The following is a 16171-nucleotide window of genomic DNA, read 5'->3' on the forward strand; positions in this document are numbered from 1 at the left end:
TTTACATATTTCAAATTTACAACTTCCCTTTTTACAAAAATCTTCCCAATACTATATGCTATCAAAATATATTTTCTTTAGATATATTTTACTTGTTGAAAAACCAATCCCAAATGACACTTAAAATTCGTAGATTTCTTTTCTTGTTTATTTAGTGCAGATTCTTCTGGATATTTACTTTTTCCATTCTTGTATTGTGTATTGTTTAGTTAAGTGTTTTTTTTTTTAGTTTAATATGTATAAGGAATTTCCTTAATGCACCATGCACTCCAAAGGAAAAAATACACATCATTACCCAGTGTATAAAGAAAATATAAAAAAACTCGACAAGTTATTTTTTAATGCATGACAGTATTTCGCATTTTCCTCAGACATTCTTAAGTTATTTTCTTTTGTTTCTTTACATAGTAATTTGGTGAGGGATTCTTTCTTTAATTTCTTTTTTCTACTTACCAAGGTGTATTGCAGGTATGTGTTAAAGTCAAATAGCGAGCACCGAGTTGATAAAACATTCGAAGTACACTTAAACTTGTGCCAATTGCATGACCGCCTTCTACTCCAATTAAACTGGCTATTTTGCCACTTTTGTGAGATTTTTCGATACCTAAGGGAAAAGAAAATTAAAATAGAAAATGTATTATAGTTTTTAATTTGTTTGTTATATCATTTATGTTAAATTACACTTTGTAATTTTTAAGTCATGGAAATATAACCATATACTGATAAAAGACCCATGTCTCCTAGTTTTGCCTAAAATCATGCACTGTTTTTATGGGACCCCAAAGATTTAGAGCCTTGAGTCATTTTTGCAAAAAAGTTATAATTTTCTCAGGCTCATATCTTGCAAACCATTCGGAATTTTGATTTACTCTCTGAGACAAAGTTGTAGCTCTTGTCACAAAGAACAAAAATTGTAAACATATAAGATCAAACAAACTTCATCTTAATTTTTTTCATTTCAAGTGCAAAGTTTTACATTGTGAAATAACACTGTTTTCTTAAACGACACCTATACGTATACGCGTTAATGATTCAATGATATTACAAATATTAAGTATACGCCTTATTTACATGTTTTTAACAAGTAAAAATCGATTTTTTTAAAGTTTTTTTGCGATTTTGATCTTGAAGGTGAAGTTTTTTTTTTTTTGATTTTATATGTTTACAATTTTTGTTCTTCTATTACGAAATTGCTAAGCTAATACGCAATATAAAGGGGAGGGAATATGACGCTGAATTAAAAGCGCTAGCAGAAATAATGGAACGGTAGGTTAGTCACCCAAGCGAAAGGACAATGAGAGGACTCCTCAGAATGAGTAACTCTGAGGTTAGTTAGTATGATGGTGTGTAGGGGAAACAAAGAACAATGTATAACTATATATGTAGAGCAAGCGGAAAGGACAACATTTTTGGATCTAATCTAATATCGACCTAACGTTTCGATTTTTCCTTCCTTAAGAACCCATTCCTTGACAACTCATTATTATAAATTTAACATCAATTCATTTTAATAAAATTGACATGTCAAAGTTATGGTCAATTTTATATATTGAAGAAATAAATGAAAATCATGTTGAAAGATAGGTTTTGTAAATTCAGTGTAAAAAACAAGCCAATGTGGTCAGTTGGATTAATAATAAAAAAACTGAAATAAATGTATGTGTTAGAGTAAATCATTCAATATATATAAAAATAAATTTTAATAAAAACTTGCATCCACCAAAAAAAAAAAGCAAGAAATGAATTAAAAACAAGTAAGAGTGCTATATTCGGCTGTGCCGAATCTTATATACCCTTCACCATAGTGTATTTAAAAATATAAATTTTATAAAATTTAAATTTATGTACCTATTTAATTTTCCCGATTATATCATTATTATAGCAATAGCAAAACAAAATGAACAACAACAACGCTAAACGAAATAAACACTCAAAAAACAAAATACACAAGGCAGTAAAACCAACAAACGAAACTGTACACCAACAAACAAAAACAATATACACAAGGCAATGAAACACACAGCCATCCAAACATACAAAACTGAATACACCAAGAAACAAAAACAATATACACATGCCAATGAAACACACAGCCATCCAAACATGTGAAACGAAATACTCAATAAATAAGCAGTGTTGTTGTTGTTGCTTATTAATCAAAGCATGAAAAAATTGTATTTTTTAATGAAATTTTCAGAGGTTGTCTCGGATTTTTACTTATATCTCCGTCATTTATGGACCGATTTTGCTGATTTTAAATAGCGATCTTCTCGAAAGCATGTCTAACAGAATTATTGAAGATTCGGATCTCGCCGATATCTGGGGTCCTCTAAAAACTGATTTCAACAGACAGACAGACAGACAGACGGACAGACAGACAGACGGACATGGCTTAATCGACTCCGCTATCTATAAGGATCCAGAATATATATACTTTATAGGGTCGGAAAATTATATTATAGAAATTACAAACGGAATGACAAACTTATATATACCCTTCTCACGAAGGTGAAGGGTATAAAAATTAAATATAATACTTACAAATACATAAAAAAATATAGCAAATAAACAATATACATAAATTTGTTGCATTTTGGTATTTATTGTGACAACAAATGTTAATTGTTACTGAAGTCAGTGACACAGAATGCATATCAATCATGTCAGGTGTCAATAAGGTTGGTTAACACGCCAACTTGTTTGTCTGTATGTATTCGAATATTGGATAAAGGAATATTTATGGGAGTATATGTATGAACAAAATAGGATAGCACTGATTATTTTTGTGGAGAGGTGCTGCACATTTTCACTTTAAATCTTCACTAAAACTAAAGTGAAAAAACTTATTTATTCAATAAAATGGAATTTTTCGAATAAGATCGGAATATTTTTTGGGGACCAACCTAATATACACACTTTTCTTGCATCAACATCTGATGCAGTTGGAACTACAATTAGGCCATATAAAAGTATAGTGTTTTATGTGTATGGCAAGTATATAAATATATATTCAAGTGTGTTCAGGTGTGTGTGTGCTTCTATGCTGGTGACAATCAGGCTATAAACAGAGAGGAAAATACATAAAAACTTACACCCACCCATATACATACAAATATAGACATTATTCACTTATGTGTATATGTGAATGTATTTTACATTTAACACAAACAAATTTGTCAGCGATTTATTTATTTATTCTTTCAGTGTTTTTTCTGGTGTTTACACACTGAACATAAACATACATACATACATACGAATGTTAGTATTGATGTGTGCACACGTTTATCTGAAAATACATTTTCCTGTAACATCTTGTGTCATCATCATGTGTTTTTAATCAAACGACTTTTCATTGATTTAACAAATGTTTTAATTGTTATAAAAAATTTAACAATTGTACAATCATTATCATCATCATCATCAACAACATCGTTATCGTCGTCAATGTCCGTCCACATCCTGTTCAAACAATTTCTCAGAGTGCATAATAAATACATTTAATTACAAACCTATTTACTCGTATTTGCCATGGTTAATGAATTATAAGTGTTTCTTGTTGTCGTTTTAAAAAGACAACAATTATCAGATGTAAATACAAATACAAGTATTCACATGCATTTATACATTTACATACACAAATGTATTGATAAATCGATAATTATGTAAATGAAAATGTAATATATGTATTTGTGTGTCAGTTTGTTTTGTGGCGATTAAAGGCAACACATATATAATGTGTCGTTTTTATCTTATTATTTTAAAGATATTGACATTAACTGTCATGTTATTTTTTAAACAATAAATGATCGCTTAATTTATCAATCATCTTGAAAAAGAGACAAGTGAAAACCATTCAATATGACTTGAAATTTAAAGAACATTAAAATACTAAAAGCATTTAATCAATTTAAAATATGACCTTAATGAAGGACAAATATATCTCATTATATATTATTGAAAATAAATTTACTTTTAATTAAATAATAAAATATCTTAACTTTTATACAGATTATTAATTGCTAGCTAAAGATTCTTACAGTAAACACTTAATCATCTTAGTCCTTACTTATTGTTATAATTAAATAAATCATATTACCAGCAAACAGAATTCTCAACCTAATTTGTTATAATACGAATGAATATATTGGAAAAGAAACGTAATTGTATAAAAATAAATTTTGAACTCGTAACATATCAATTTGATAACGATGACAATCACTTAAGCTCATTTAAAACCATTAAAGTCTTATTTACAATTACTTTTGCAGATATTTATCTTTTATTTTGTTCTATTCGTTTTTTTTTCCGTCATTTAGAAACATTTATTTATATTATTACTTACCTGAGGCAGTTGTTACAAGAGACATATGATGCGGATATAGATTGACTAAACGTCGTATTAGATCTATTTGTTCTAACGTTAACTGTACAGCATCCAGATGTTGAGACGAACAGGGGGCATATGCTGACCAAAACTGAATGTTAAAGAAAGACAGAAAAAAATATATAAAGTTTTTTTTTCTTTGCCAAGGTTTTCAATTCAATTTAAAGTCACAATTTAAATATTCCACAAAATAAATTTTACTTTGGGCATAAAATTACTTTGATATTGGTTAGTGTATAGAGAATGGAAAAAGTTTGATTATGCAAATGACGACAAATGTTCTTGTCTTGAAGAGATGATAACTTTTTCAAGACTTTAAACGTCAATGTATATACTTCATAAGCAATTATATACAATTTACTGAATTATTTGACTGCGTAAAAAAATTACCATTCTAAATAATGTAACATGCTTGGTCAAGCATAATTTTATTATTCTTTCTTTTCTTTTTTTGTCGCTCAAAAGTTTAACTAGAGTTTTATTTATCTTTAGTTTATATAAGGTCTAAATTTGATTTGGGTATATGATATATATTTTTTTGCAAAAAAAAATCTTTCAAAACATTTTCATAGACATTTCTACAAATTTTCTAAAGTCATTTAAAAAAATTCAAAATTTTCTATAAAAAATTTAAACAAGTAACTCAAGTAATTCGACTCTGCCGAATCTTATAAACCCACCATCAAATCATGTGTCTTAAATTTCAGGTGAATTTCGGAAAGTGGACCTATACTATATCAACCGATGTTTTTGCTACCACAATTTATTCATTTATTGGATTTTTTATAAACTGATTTATATGTATTTATATAAATAGTAATATAGTCAGGGTGATGTATTACCTATTTTATCATATTTAATAATTTTTTTATTGATTTGATTTCCTGTAAATTTACTTATGGTTAATTTTGGACCGATCCTCCAAAGATTTTACAAAGATTTTGGTTTCAATAAAACTTCATTATGTCGAATTTCATAGCTTTATTATCATTTTGAAGAAGTTGTTTATGTCGAATTTCGTTATTGTTATTAGCGTCAATGCCATTTTATGAGGGGAGCCAATTATGGAGTAGAATCAATTATGGACCAATCGTCTTAATATTTGGCAGAGAAATTTTACATAGTTTCTATAAAACATGTTTATGTCAATTTCGTTGATATACTGGCATTTTGAAGCAAATTTGAACCTTAAAGTAATTTTCTGAGAGGAACCTTTATAGGGGGGTATGGTCAGTTATGAGCCGATCTACATAAAATTTGGCAAAGATATTTGTTCCCCGAAAACTTGTTTACGTCGAATTTAGTTGCTTTACTATCATTTTGTAGCAAGTTATAAGCGTTATAGTCAATTTATGAGGGAACATTATATAGGAAGTAGGGTCAATTATGAACCGATGCTCATAAAATTTGGCAGAGAGATTTTAGTTCCCCTAAAACTTGTTTATGTCGAATTTCCTTGCATTGCTATCATATTGAAGCAAGCTATGAGCGTTATAGTCGTTTTCTGAGGGGGACCTTATATGGGGGGTAGGTGAACCGATCCTCATAAAATTTGATAGAGAGATTTTAGTTCCCCTAAAACTTGTTTATGTCGAATTTCCTTGCATTGCTATCATTTTGAAGCAAGCGTTATAGTCGTTTTCTGAGAGGGACCTTATATTGGGGGTAGGGTCAATTATGGACTGATTCTCATAAAATTTGGTAGGAAGATTTTGGTTCATATAGAACTCGTTTATGTGAAGTTTCATTGCCATACTGATGTTTTTAAACCAGCTATGACTGTTTACATTGTTTTTCGGGGGTCACTTGTATGGAGGCTATGCGAAAACATAGACGGATATTATCCATTTTCAATACCAAACAAAGCTTTCCTATAGAGAATATTTCTGTTCTATATTAAATGGCTTATAAAAAAATCAACATTTCACAAAATTCTGCAGCAGCGCAATATTATATGAAAGTTTACTTTAATTAGCATAAATAAATAAAATATTAACCCATAAACAGTTAAACAATTTAATGCTCTTAATAATTAACATTGCAAATCCTATAAAATCTCTTAACAAATATATGTAGCAACAAAATATTCCCTAAATAAGCATAATGTTATCGTTAATAAAAAAGTAAAGTTTTTTTTTTAATATTACCTATATTGGTTTAAAAACAAATATTAACTTTATCTATACTATATATTTATATTTATATACATATAAATAACTTTTATTAATAAACAAAACTTTCAAATGACCTTAAAACTTATTTTTCCAATATTTCATTTAACAAACAAAATGTAATTTTATGCCTCAACACTCCATCAAAAAAAAAATATGAAAAAGAAATTTTCAATTTAAAAACTTTTATCGCATAATAAAATTTAATAACAAAACTCTTAACAACTAATAAAAAACGAAATATGTTAATATGAAATTGTTTAAATAAATAAATACCTGAGCTGACACCATTCCCTCTTTGAGTCTCCTCAAGTCTGTGTGACTCCAGGCACTGTTCGCCCATGGTTGTATTTGTCTTAAATCTCCACCAAAATGAAAATCTTTCAATTGATTTTTTAAGAATTTTCTTATATTCCAGGGTAAATCGTTGTGTCTGATCAAGAGAGAAATTGGTTAATTTATAAAAATTAAAGTTTCTATAAAATGTTTTATAATAATTATGTCTGAAAAGTTTATTTTTAGTGGAAGAAAAAACTCAACAACTCCAAAAACCCTTAAAACAAAGAGCGAGAAAAAAAAATTGAACAAAATCCCAACAACATTATTGGTAGTTTAATTAAGTGGTTTTTAATTTCTTTTTGTTCGCTTTATTTTTGCCATTTTGCTCTTTAATCTCCCTCCCCCTTTTATTTAACATTTTCTGTTTATATTTTGTTGTTTTCAAAATAAAGCTTGTGGGGTTTTGTTTTTCACACTTTTTGTTGTTGTTTTTGTTTTTGTTTGTTAAACTTACCCGTCTATTAATGGCACTTCCTTTAATACATTTTTCACTCGCTGCAGACGATAGTCGAAATCGTTGGCCGAACATATCACTATCGGTAAAACCAATGGAAAGTAAACAAAAGTTAAGCAATTTAAGCCACAAAGCACGAAGCCTTTGGGAAGCTTCCGCGATTTCATTGCCTTTTTAAAGTGGCGTCGTAATTACTTTGAGATCTGAAAATTGTACAAAAACAAATACAAATAAATTAAAAACTTTTTTTATTAACTATTGCGTACAGTCAGTGTCAATAAAAAGGCTAGATTATAGGGGAGTTAATGGTAAAAATGAAATTTTATGACTTGTTAAAAACTTTAGTATTAAAATAAGATGGCTATTTTATCATGGCTATTTAAGGCAAATATATATTTTTCTATTAACCTATTTAAACTAATATTTATGCTTTTAGTTTTCAATGCCCTCTAGTTTTGTTTATCACTGTATTTACTCCCTGGTATTGAGTTTTACAACTGCAATCATATTATTTTTAATTTCAAATTAACCAACTTCTTTTTATATTAATCTTCTTCTTTTCAAAAAGTAGTTTTGCTCTAAATTGGTTCAATTTTGAAAATTAATTTTATTTTCAAATGAAATTTTAAGCTTTACTAAGTAAATTTTATTATATTACAAAAAAATCCTTTAACAGACTCTATTATCAAATACTTTGAAAAGGATTTTCTTGTTATTTTTGAATAGTTTATTTTATATGCTTTTAAATTTTTTTAAAGTTTTTATATTTTTATATATTTTTTATAAATAAAATTTATGTGTGTCTGTTTTACTTAGTTTTGCTTTCAACTGTTAATGAATGTCTTTTATTTGTTTGCGTTGTTTTTTTTTTCAACAAACTTTATTCAAACTTAAAACTGTAGATTGTTGTTAGAAGGACATCGTTGTGAATTCTGTTGTATTCTTGCCACAGAAATTCCATCGTCATTTTGTTTAAGAAAAAAATTTTTTTTGTTTCTTTAAAAGTTTGTGCTCTGTTAATTTGCGTTTGTTAAAAAGCCATAAATGTTGCACTCAAAATAAAGAGTTAGTAAAATATGAAGAATATTTTTTTTTTGGGAAAAGATAGGAAAAAAATATTTTTAAAGAAAATTGTGCTGATCAAGAGACGAAAACTCATAACTATTAAACTTTTTTCGTACATTTAGTAATAGGTACTTTATAAACATTTGCTAAGCAGTCCTACCTTTCAGTAGAATAGCTAATATGAAGAACAATAAATAGACCAGTACCAGTAGGCAATATACTAGCATATAAAACCTAGTAAGCACCATCAACATTCCACCAACATTAACTGTATTTTGGTAGTTAAATAAACTAGGCAATAGAATAGTCCATAGACTAGGTCTTAAGCTATAAATTAGGCAATACCCATCAGTTCGGTCGCACTATCCCGAACTACCTATTTAACCTACCACTTAGTGTTAACCCTAACCACCGACTGTCCAGATGACTAACTATTTAACATCTGCTTGTCCTACTAGGAAGTTCATCACCCATTAGAGTACCCACATTTACAATGAGTACATCCGTGACGAAAGACGAATTAGAGCCAACCAGGTGGTTAGACGTTAGTGGAAATCACTGTCTTTTTTGGATGCATTAACTCTTTGTCGAACTGCTGGGTAGACTAGTGCAAATACTACTCAATAGAATAGACCTTATAATAATCATAGGCTAGTTCATAAACAATAGACTATTCCATACACCACGTCATAAACTAGTCAATGGACAAATCCACATTTTCATTTGAATGAAATTATTTTCTTGGGTGTATTAAGCTCAACTTCACTAATATTCACATATATACATTAAAATAGATGCTTTCGTTTTTAAACCCTACACCACTATAGTAGGTTGGGTATTATAAGTTTGAGCTTATGTTTGTATCACATAGAAATATTGCTCCTATACCCTTAAGGTGTACTTAGAATCATTATATTAGATGTCCATCCGTAAAGCCTGTAATCAAATTACAGGTGGCAATTTAAAAGATAATATGTGTGGCAAATTTCAACAAATTATTTTTTAAATTGCCACCTGTACTTAGTTTAATATAAGCATTTAGAGAGCCGTCAATTTTCATAATAATCGGGCCTAATTTGACACTAGCCCCCATACAAAGTCCCCTTCCAAAAATAAATACTTATAAAAATTAGTATCTCGATAAAACTCAGCATAAATAACTTCTATTTTAACCTAAATCCCTTGACTAAATTTTATGAGGATCAGTCCATATTGGACACTAACGCCCATATAAAGCCTTTTTTGGAAAATCAGTTTTTCATCCATAAATTGTTATAATATAACATTTTTAATTTATATACTCACAGCTGGATATCATATGATAGACCATGCCCGACTATACTTTCCAACTTTTTCATATATATTTTAAAGTTCTAGTTGCTTCTTCTTAATTCTTTTCTTAACTATACTCGTATATCCCATTCAATGTATAATTTGCGTAAAACAGTGTGTGTATATTTATACAAACATGTCTATACATATAAAAAAACTACAAATACGCATACAATTTCTTATATTGTGTTCAAAACAAAACTAATTCTGCTGGCAATCTGTATAAAGAAAAAATGTTTAAAATTTTATTTTTTAAGTGAAATATATAGAAAACAACTATGTATAACAACAGCAGCATCATGAAAAGTATGAAAATGAAATCCAAATGGAAAATATACTAAACATTCAGTAGAAATTAGGTCAATCACGTCATACCCGTCAATTCCATAATTTTTTAAAAGGAATCTTCTTTAAAGTTTGTCGAGAGAAAAAAAAATTAACAAAAAAACTTAAAAGATACATATAAGAGGACGAAATAAAACCACTAAATGAAAGACAAAGAAATAAGGAAGATAAACTACAAACTGTTTTATATATTTGTTCATATGTAACTAACTAATAAGTACGAAACAGACCTAAAACAACAATTTTTAAATTAAAATTTTACATAAAACTTTAAAATGTGCTTTGAATATAAATTTTTATAACAAGAACATATTCTTTTACTGTTTTTTAAAGTTTTAAAAATAATTTTATGTTGAATTTCAATTGCATATACACGTAAGTAGTTCTTTATAGTTAAAACAATAAAAAGATCTTGTATATGTATACTCCATACATACATCTATATTTATTCCAACAACAATAATCCAGGAAAATAAAAACCAAAAAATATTTCTTTATAACATTTTCACATTTCATTTCAATTCTTAACAATATAATACTTAGAACGTCTCAATGGTATTACTGGAAAATTAACAACGAGAACACAATATGTCAATGTCACAGTAAAAATTATTTTTCATACAATTTAAAATTAAGAAATAAGGAAACGAAAAACTTTTTTTAGTAAAAAAAAAATTAAAACAGCATCAGAAAAAATCAATAATATAATAAAGAAAAGCACAATTAAAACTCATACATTCACAGAAATAAATTGAATCGACAATATACATATAAAGTCAAAACAGGTCATGGCGTTTTAAAAGAATACACAATTATAGTGAAATTTTCCTAGAATCTTTAAAATTGTTTACTGTCTGGCGTCCTTTTTATGCGTGAAATTTACTCGACTTTAGTGCTTTTTTAATATACATAGGTCTGTAAATAGTTTGCACAGATTTTATTTCTTTTTTAATTTTTCAAACATTTTATAAATTCTACGAAATTTGATTAAAGGCTAGAATAATGACACTGATTTATAATGAAATTTAACATCAAAGGTTTTTTTTTTTTTTGGTCTCAAATTTTAAGTATTAGCAACAAATATTTATGCTAAATTTTAGTTGGTTATGGGCAATAACAGACAAGTTATGTTTAGAAAACGAACATTCACCAATTCGTAAGAGTGTTTTGGTTCACTAGTGAAATTTATATTCTATGGAAATAGTATGCGATAGATCCTATTAGATTCTAAGACAATCCGTTTAATAATGCAAATAACTATCACATCGTGATAAAATATACAAGTTAGTTTTATTTACCCAGAAATTATATACTGAAAAAATCTGACCCTATCACCTATAAGAAAATTACTTTTACTCTTTGTGTATCTTACGACCCATGTACAAGCTCATTGCTCAAGTACTCGAGCTATCTCTGACCATTGCTTAACTTACGAGATGCAAAAACAACACTTTCGTTTACAACCACGCAGATGGGATGGCCTAGAGACGTATTTGGTAATCCGAAACACGAATCCATCAAATAAGCCGAGGACTTTGTGCTTACTCACAGAGAACACACTGTGGTAAATCTGTTATGAACAGAGTTTTCCCTAAATAGGAAAGAGGAAGAAAGGAAAGAAAATTCAATGGTATTACTTGTATAAAATACCTTTCATTCATCACCATTCAAACCAGCACATGTCTCATTCATCCGACACACTCATGAGAACACACTCACTCTAGGTTTACGGACGTGTAATATCCGTATACCCCTACATTCATCCTGATCATATAGACTTAACACCAACACATTTTCAACGCTTAGTCCCACAGTCACTCCTATGTGGGGTATATTTTGTCATTCAGCAACAGCACCGAACTTATCCCGAATTATAGATTTCATCGTGCACTTCTCTTCCCGCGAATTTGGGTTTAAACCACAGCCACTACGTGGATTCCGAAGGAACCTCAACCAACTGACCATTCAGGAAAAGACCTGCAGGCAACTGACCACCGTAGTTCCCCCCGGGGGCATGTTACCTTGGCGAGACCTCCGCCTTGGTGTTATTGCAATCCCGGGGTATAAAGAGGTGGCCAATACCTCCAGTCCGACCGGGGCTGAAAAATTGGTTACAGTCTACTGCCTGGCTAAGTCCTTGCATAGATTGCTAGAGGTCAGACCAGAGAACCGCATAATCTGGTACTACGGGTGGCCAGTTGCCCGCAGGACTATGTCCTGGCTGGTCAGTTGGTTGAGGTTCCTTCGGGATCCACGTAGTGGCTGTGGTTTAAACCCAAATTCGCGGGAAGAGTAAGTTGCGGTTAAAAGACTGATGCATGATAATAGTCAATATTTCGGGATAAGTTCGGTGCTGTTGCCGAAAACAACAGATACCCCACAGAGGAGTAACTGTGGGACTTTTATCCCGATCGGGATAAAATTTGGCGTGAGCGTAGCCAAGGAGTATTCGAGTTTAAGTTTTGAAGATGAACCCTGCAGATGCCCCAGGGACGGCGCTGTGGCGGCTCAAAGTAGGGTACCTACGACATGTAAAATTTTTAAACTCGTGCCATTTTTTTGTTTTTCACCCAAATACAAAGATTTTTATATTTTGTGAAAGCGCTCGACGAGATCTTGAAAAAATATGCTTGGACATACTACTTATCTCTTATAATATCCGAGTTATAGGCATTTAAAAATTTAGTGATACAAAATTTACCATACCTTGGTCCGCCTTTTTTTGAATACCGGGCGTAATTTTGGACCAAATGGACTCAATTTTTTCTTGTTAGTTAGACAACAAAATTTCCAATAATATACAAAAAATTTCAGATCAATATTGTTTACAGATCCAAAAATATACGTTTTTTAATTTAAAAATTCAAAAAATTTTAGATTTTTGCCGTTTTTTTGCCAAAAATGTGTCTTAACTCTTTTATTAATAAAATAAAATTTTTATTAAGAACATATAACAATTTTATAGTTTTCTAAAAGGTATCTTTACGCAGAACGCTTTGGCGTAAAAAACTTGTCCTATTTTTTGAAAATGTTGCCACCGCGTCCTTCCGAATATGACCTATTTTTTATCAAAACTTCGACTTTGGGCGACATGTTCTAAAATCCCAAAGCTGGGATCAGAAAACTGAAAGCAGTTTTGGAAACCTCAATATGTTTTCTATTTACTCCAAAAGTATTTTCCCAGCCCTGAAAGAAATGTGGACCCTATGGGCAAAAAAGTAAAAAATCCCATTTTTGGGATTTTCATTCCTTCTTATTTGAAATGACAAATTTAACAAGCGTTGAAAATTTCATTGAGTTTTGTTCATAAATAAAGATTTTGTCATATATTACATATTTGTTTTATTTCTAAAACTATGATTTATATCAAAATTTTAATAGGATCGCAGATAGCTACAACAATTTAGTCCATATTTATCCCTTAATATCATTTTTTAGTTAGATATGGAAATTCTCGACCCTTTACAAAAAATTTCAAGCCAATATCTCAATTACATTCAAAAATATGTTCATTTAAACCTGTGTCCTTTAATTTCATCTTTTTCATATTTTAGTATTAAGTATGACAGAACATACATTTGGTGTTGAATAAAATATTTGGACAATTTTTAAAAATTATTTAGTTAATTATTTTATTATAATATTGTATATAAAATAAAAAACATTATAATTTTATTATGAGCCACGCACAACAACACCTAAATCACCCCACACAAATTACCTTTCCCTCCCACCGAAATATAAAACACAATTTAATACAATATCATCAGTTAGTATAATAGCTTTTTTTATTTGAACTGTTTATCTTAAACATAATACAATTAATTCTTACAACCTACTTATATAGTTAATTCCTAACACTACTTATTTTCTATAAAATAATCTGTCATATCGGTATACATATCCAGAAGGTAATATAAGTCCTTTAAATCTTCCTTGTTTTGAGAGATAGAGTTTCATAACAAATCCATCTTTTTCGCATAGTTGAAAGAACAGGATCAGAAGATAGAAGTAAACTATTAAAAATATCTTCATTCTGTGATTGCCTGGAGCATTTTCTTGAGCTGAATAGTTGAACATGCTTAAAATCTCGATTCCTCGCTTCCTGGGCTTCTTCTGTTAACTCTCCAAGTGGAAGAATATTCGATTCAATTATTATTTGACCATGACACAATACTTTGTGTACTGTTGGTGTTAGTTCCCTCCATGGATACAGAGATACAAGTAATTTAGAAATTTCAGATGTGTATTCCCCAAATCGATTTTCATTAATTTTATGTTTACTATTCAGTGCCATTAAAATAGTTTTAACTCTTCGAAGCAACTCCTTGTCGATTCCAGTTATTTTTGAAGTAATTTCAAAATCACGAAAAAACCTTCTCGACGTATTACCGTCATTTGTACTACCGCAACTTGAAAGTGGTTTGTCGATGTTTAATCCCATCTGAACTTTAAATTCTTCTTGGATTCTGCTTTTTTCCGCAGTTCTCAGTTCTTTCAATTCTTCATTATTTTTTGTTGATTTAGTAGGATAGTTTGTTTTTTTTTTCCTGGATCGCCTTGTATGATGGTAATATATTGTGTCCTTTTTCATGCAGAGCTTTCCTTAATATTTGGTACTTATTTCGACTGAGACCCAGTTCCAACATAAGCGCTATTGCTTCCTCTTCAGTAAAATTTGATTATGATGTTGGAGTTGGTATACTTTCCACAATTCGCTTAAGTCGTTTTGGTGATGCATTAGGAAGAATAGTTGCAATATGTACGACATCCATATGTTGGTTTTCCTTTTTCAGCATTTCGTTAAATGTATCAGCAATTTCCTCATTTGAGATTGAAAAAAGTTTTTGTGTGACCCTCTTTTTTTTACCTTGAACATAAGTCTTCGTATGACTTGCAAGGCGCTCCTATTGATGTGTTGTAAGTTGAGATTTCCGTAGTAGTTTCCATCCAACTACAAAATTTTAATCGATATTTCTTTTGATTTCCATCCACAGACTTACTTTTTACATCAAAAAGTTTTAAATTTTTGATATGCCTGTTTTGTCTACTTTTCTACTATATGTAGTTTTTATATAATTTGAAATGTCTTCAATTCTTTCTGGCCCTTTTGAAGATATACTCCATAAAACGGAACACAACTCTTCGTACTTTAATGTAATCTTCATTGTAGATTTATTAAATATGGTACTTAAAATCTAAGAAGTTTACTTATATACCAATTCTTGTCATTTCCGATACAGGTATTCCAAAGTAAAAAATTACGAATTGTCTACCTATTAACATTTAGGACTATATTACTATAACCTGTAATTCAGTCATTGATATTTCTTATTAGTGAATGAATCGAAATTATCATTACCTGTATATTTTTACCTACATGATCATAAACGAAACAGAACGAAATGATCTGTCGAAAAAATTTAGGTAAAAAATAGTTATACATTTTTGAAAATTTAAGCATAATAGGACCTTTCAATTATAAGGATAAGCAAACAAATAGAAAATAGGCAAATATAAGATTTAAATATGTGCTGTCATACTTAATACTAAAATATGAAAAAGATGAAATTAAAGGACACAGGTTTAAATGAACATATTTTTGAATGTAATTGAGATATTGGCTTGAAATTTCTTGTAAAGGGTCGAGAATTTCCATATCTAACTAAAAAATGATATTAAGGGATAAATATGGACTAAATTGTTGTAGCTATCTGCGATCCTATTAAAATTTTGATATAAATCATAGTTTTAGAAATAAAACAAATATGTAATATATGACAAAATCTTTATTTATGAACAAAACTCAATGAATTTTTCAACGCTTGTTAAATTTGTCATTTCAAATAAGAATATGCAAAAAAAAAATTGAAAAGGTCAAAGGGCATCCCGCAATTCCCAAAAATAGGAATGAAAATCCCAAAAATGGGATTTTTTACTTTTTTGCCCATAGGGTCCACATTTCTTTCAGGGCTGGGAAAATACTTTTGGAGTAAATAGAAAACATATTGAGGTTTCCAAAACTGCTTTCAGTTTTCTGATCCCAGCTTTGGGATTTTAGAACATGTCGCCCAAAGTCGA

The 16171-nt window shown here is 29.5% G+C and overlaps 1 protein-coding gene across 4 annotated transcripts in view; it reads right to left on the minus strand.

Moving 5' to 3' along the window:
- Nucleotides 1–16171, minus strand: part of LOC119604934 (dipeptidase 1) — a 55511-nt gene that overhangs the window by 20432 nt on the left and 18908 nt on the right. For all 4 annotated transcript variants that reach the window (XM_037957867.1, XM_037957859.1, XM_037957850.1 and 1 more), the window contains exons 3-6: nucleotides 7349–7551; nucleotides 6832–6988; nucleotides 4343–4475; nucleotides 454–604 (exon numbers count right to left, since the gene is read on the minus strand). In XM_037957867.1, the coding sequence (XP_037813795.1) occupies nucleotides 454–604; nucleotides 4343–4475; nucleotides 6832–6988; nucleotides 7349–7515 (608 nt within the window). In that variant the 5' untranslated portion in view covers nucleotides 7516–7551. The remainder of the gene's footprint in view (nucleotides 1–453; nucleotides 605–4342; nucleotides 4476–6831; nucleotides 6989–7348; nucleotides 7552–16171) is intronic.

This window comes from Lucilia sericata, unplaced genomic scaffold (genome assembly GCF_015586225.1).
Source record: "Lucilia sericata isolate MDLA Ls3-8-SP2 unplaced genomic scaffold, ASM1558622v1 Contig000014F_arrow, whole genome shotgun sequence".
NCBI classification, from domain to species: Eukaryota; Metazoa; Arthropoda; class Insecta; order Diptera; family Calliphoridae; genus Lucilia; species Lucilia sericata.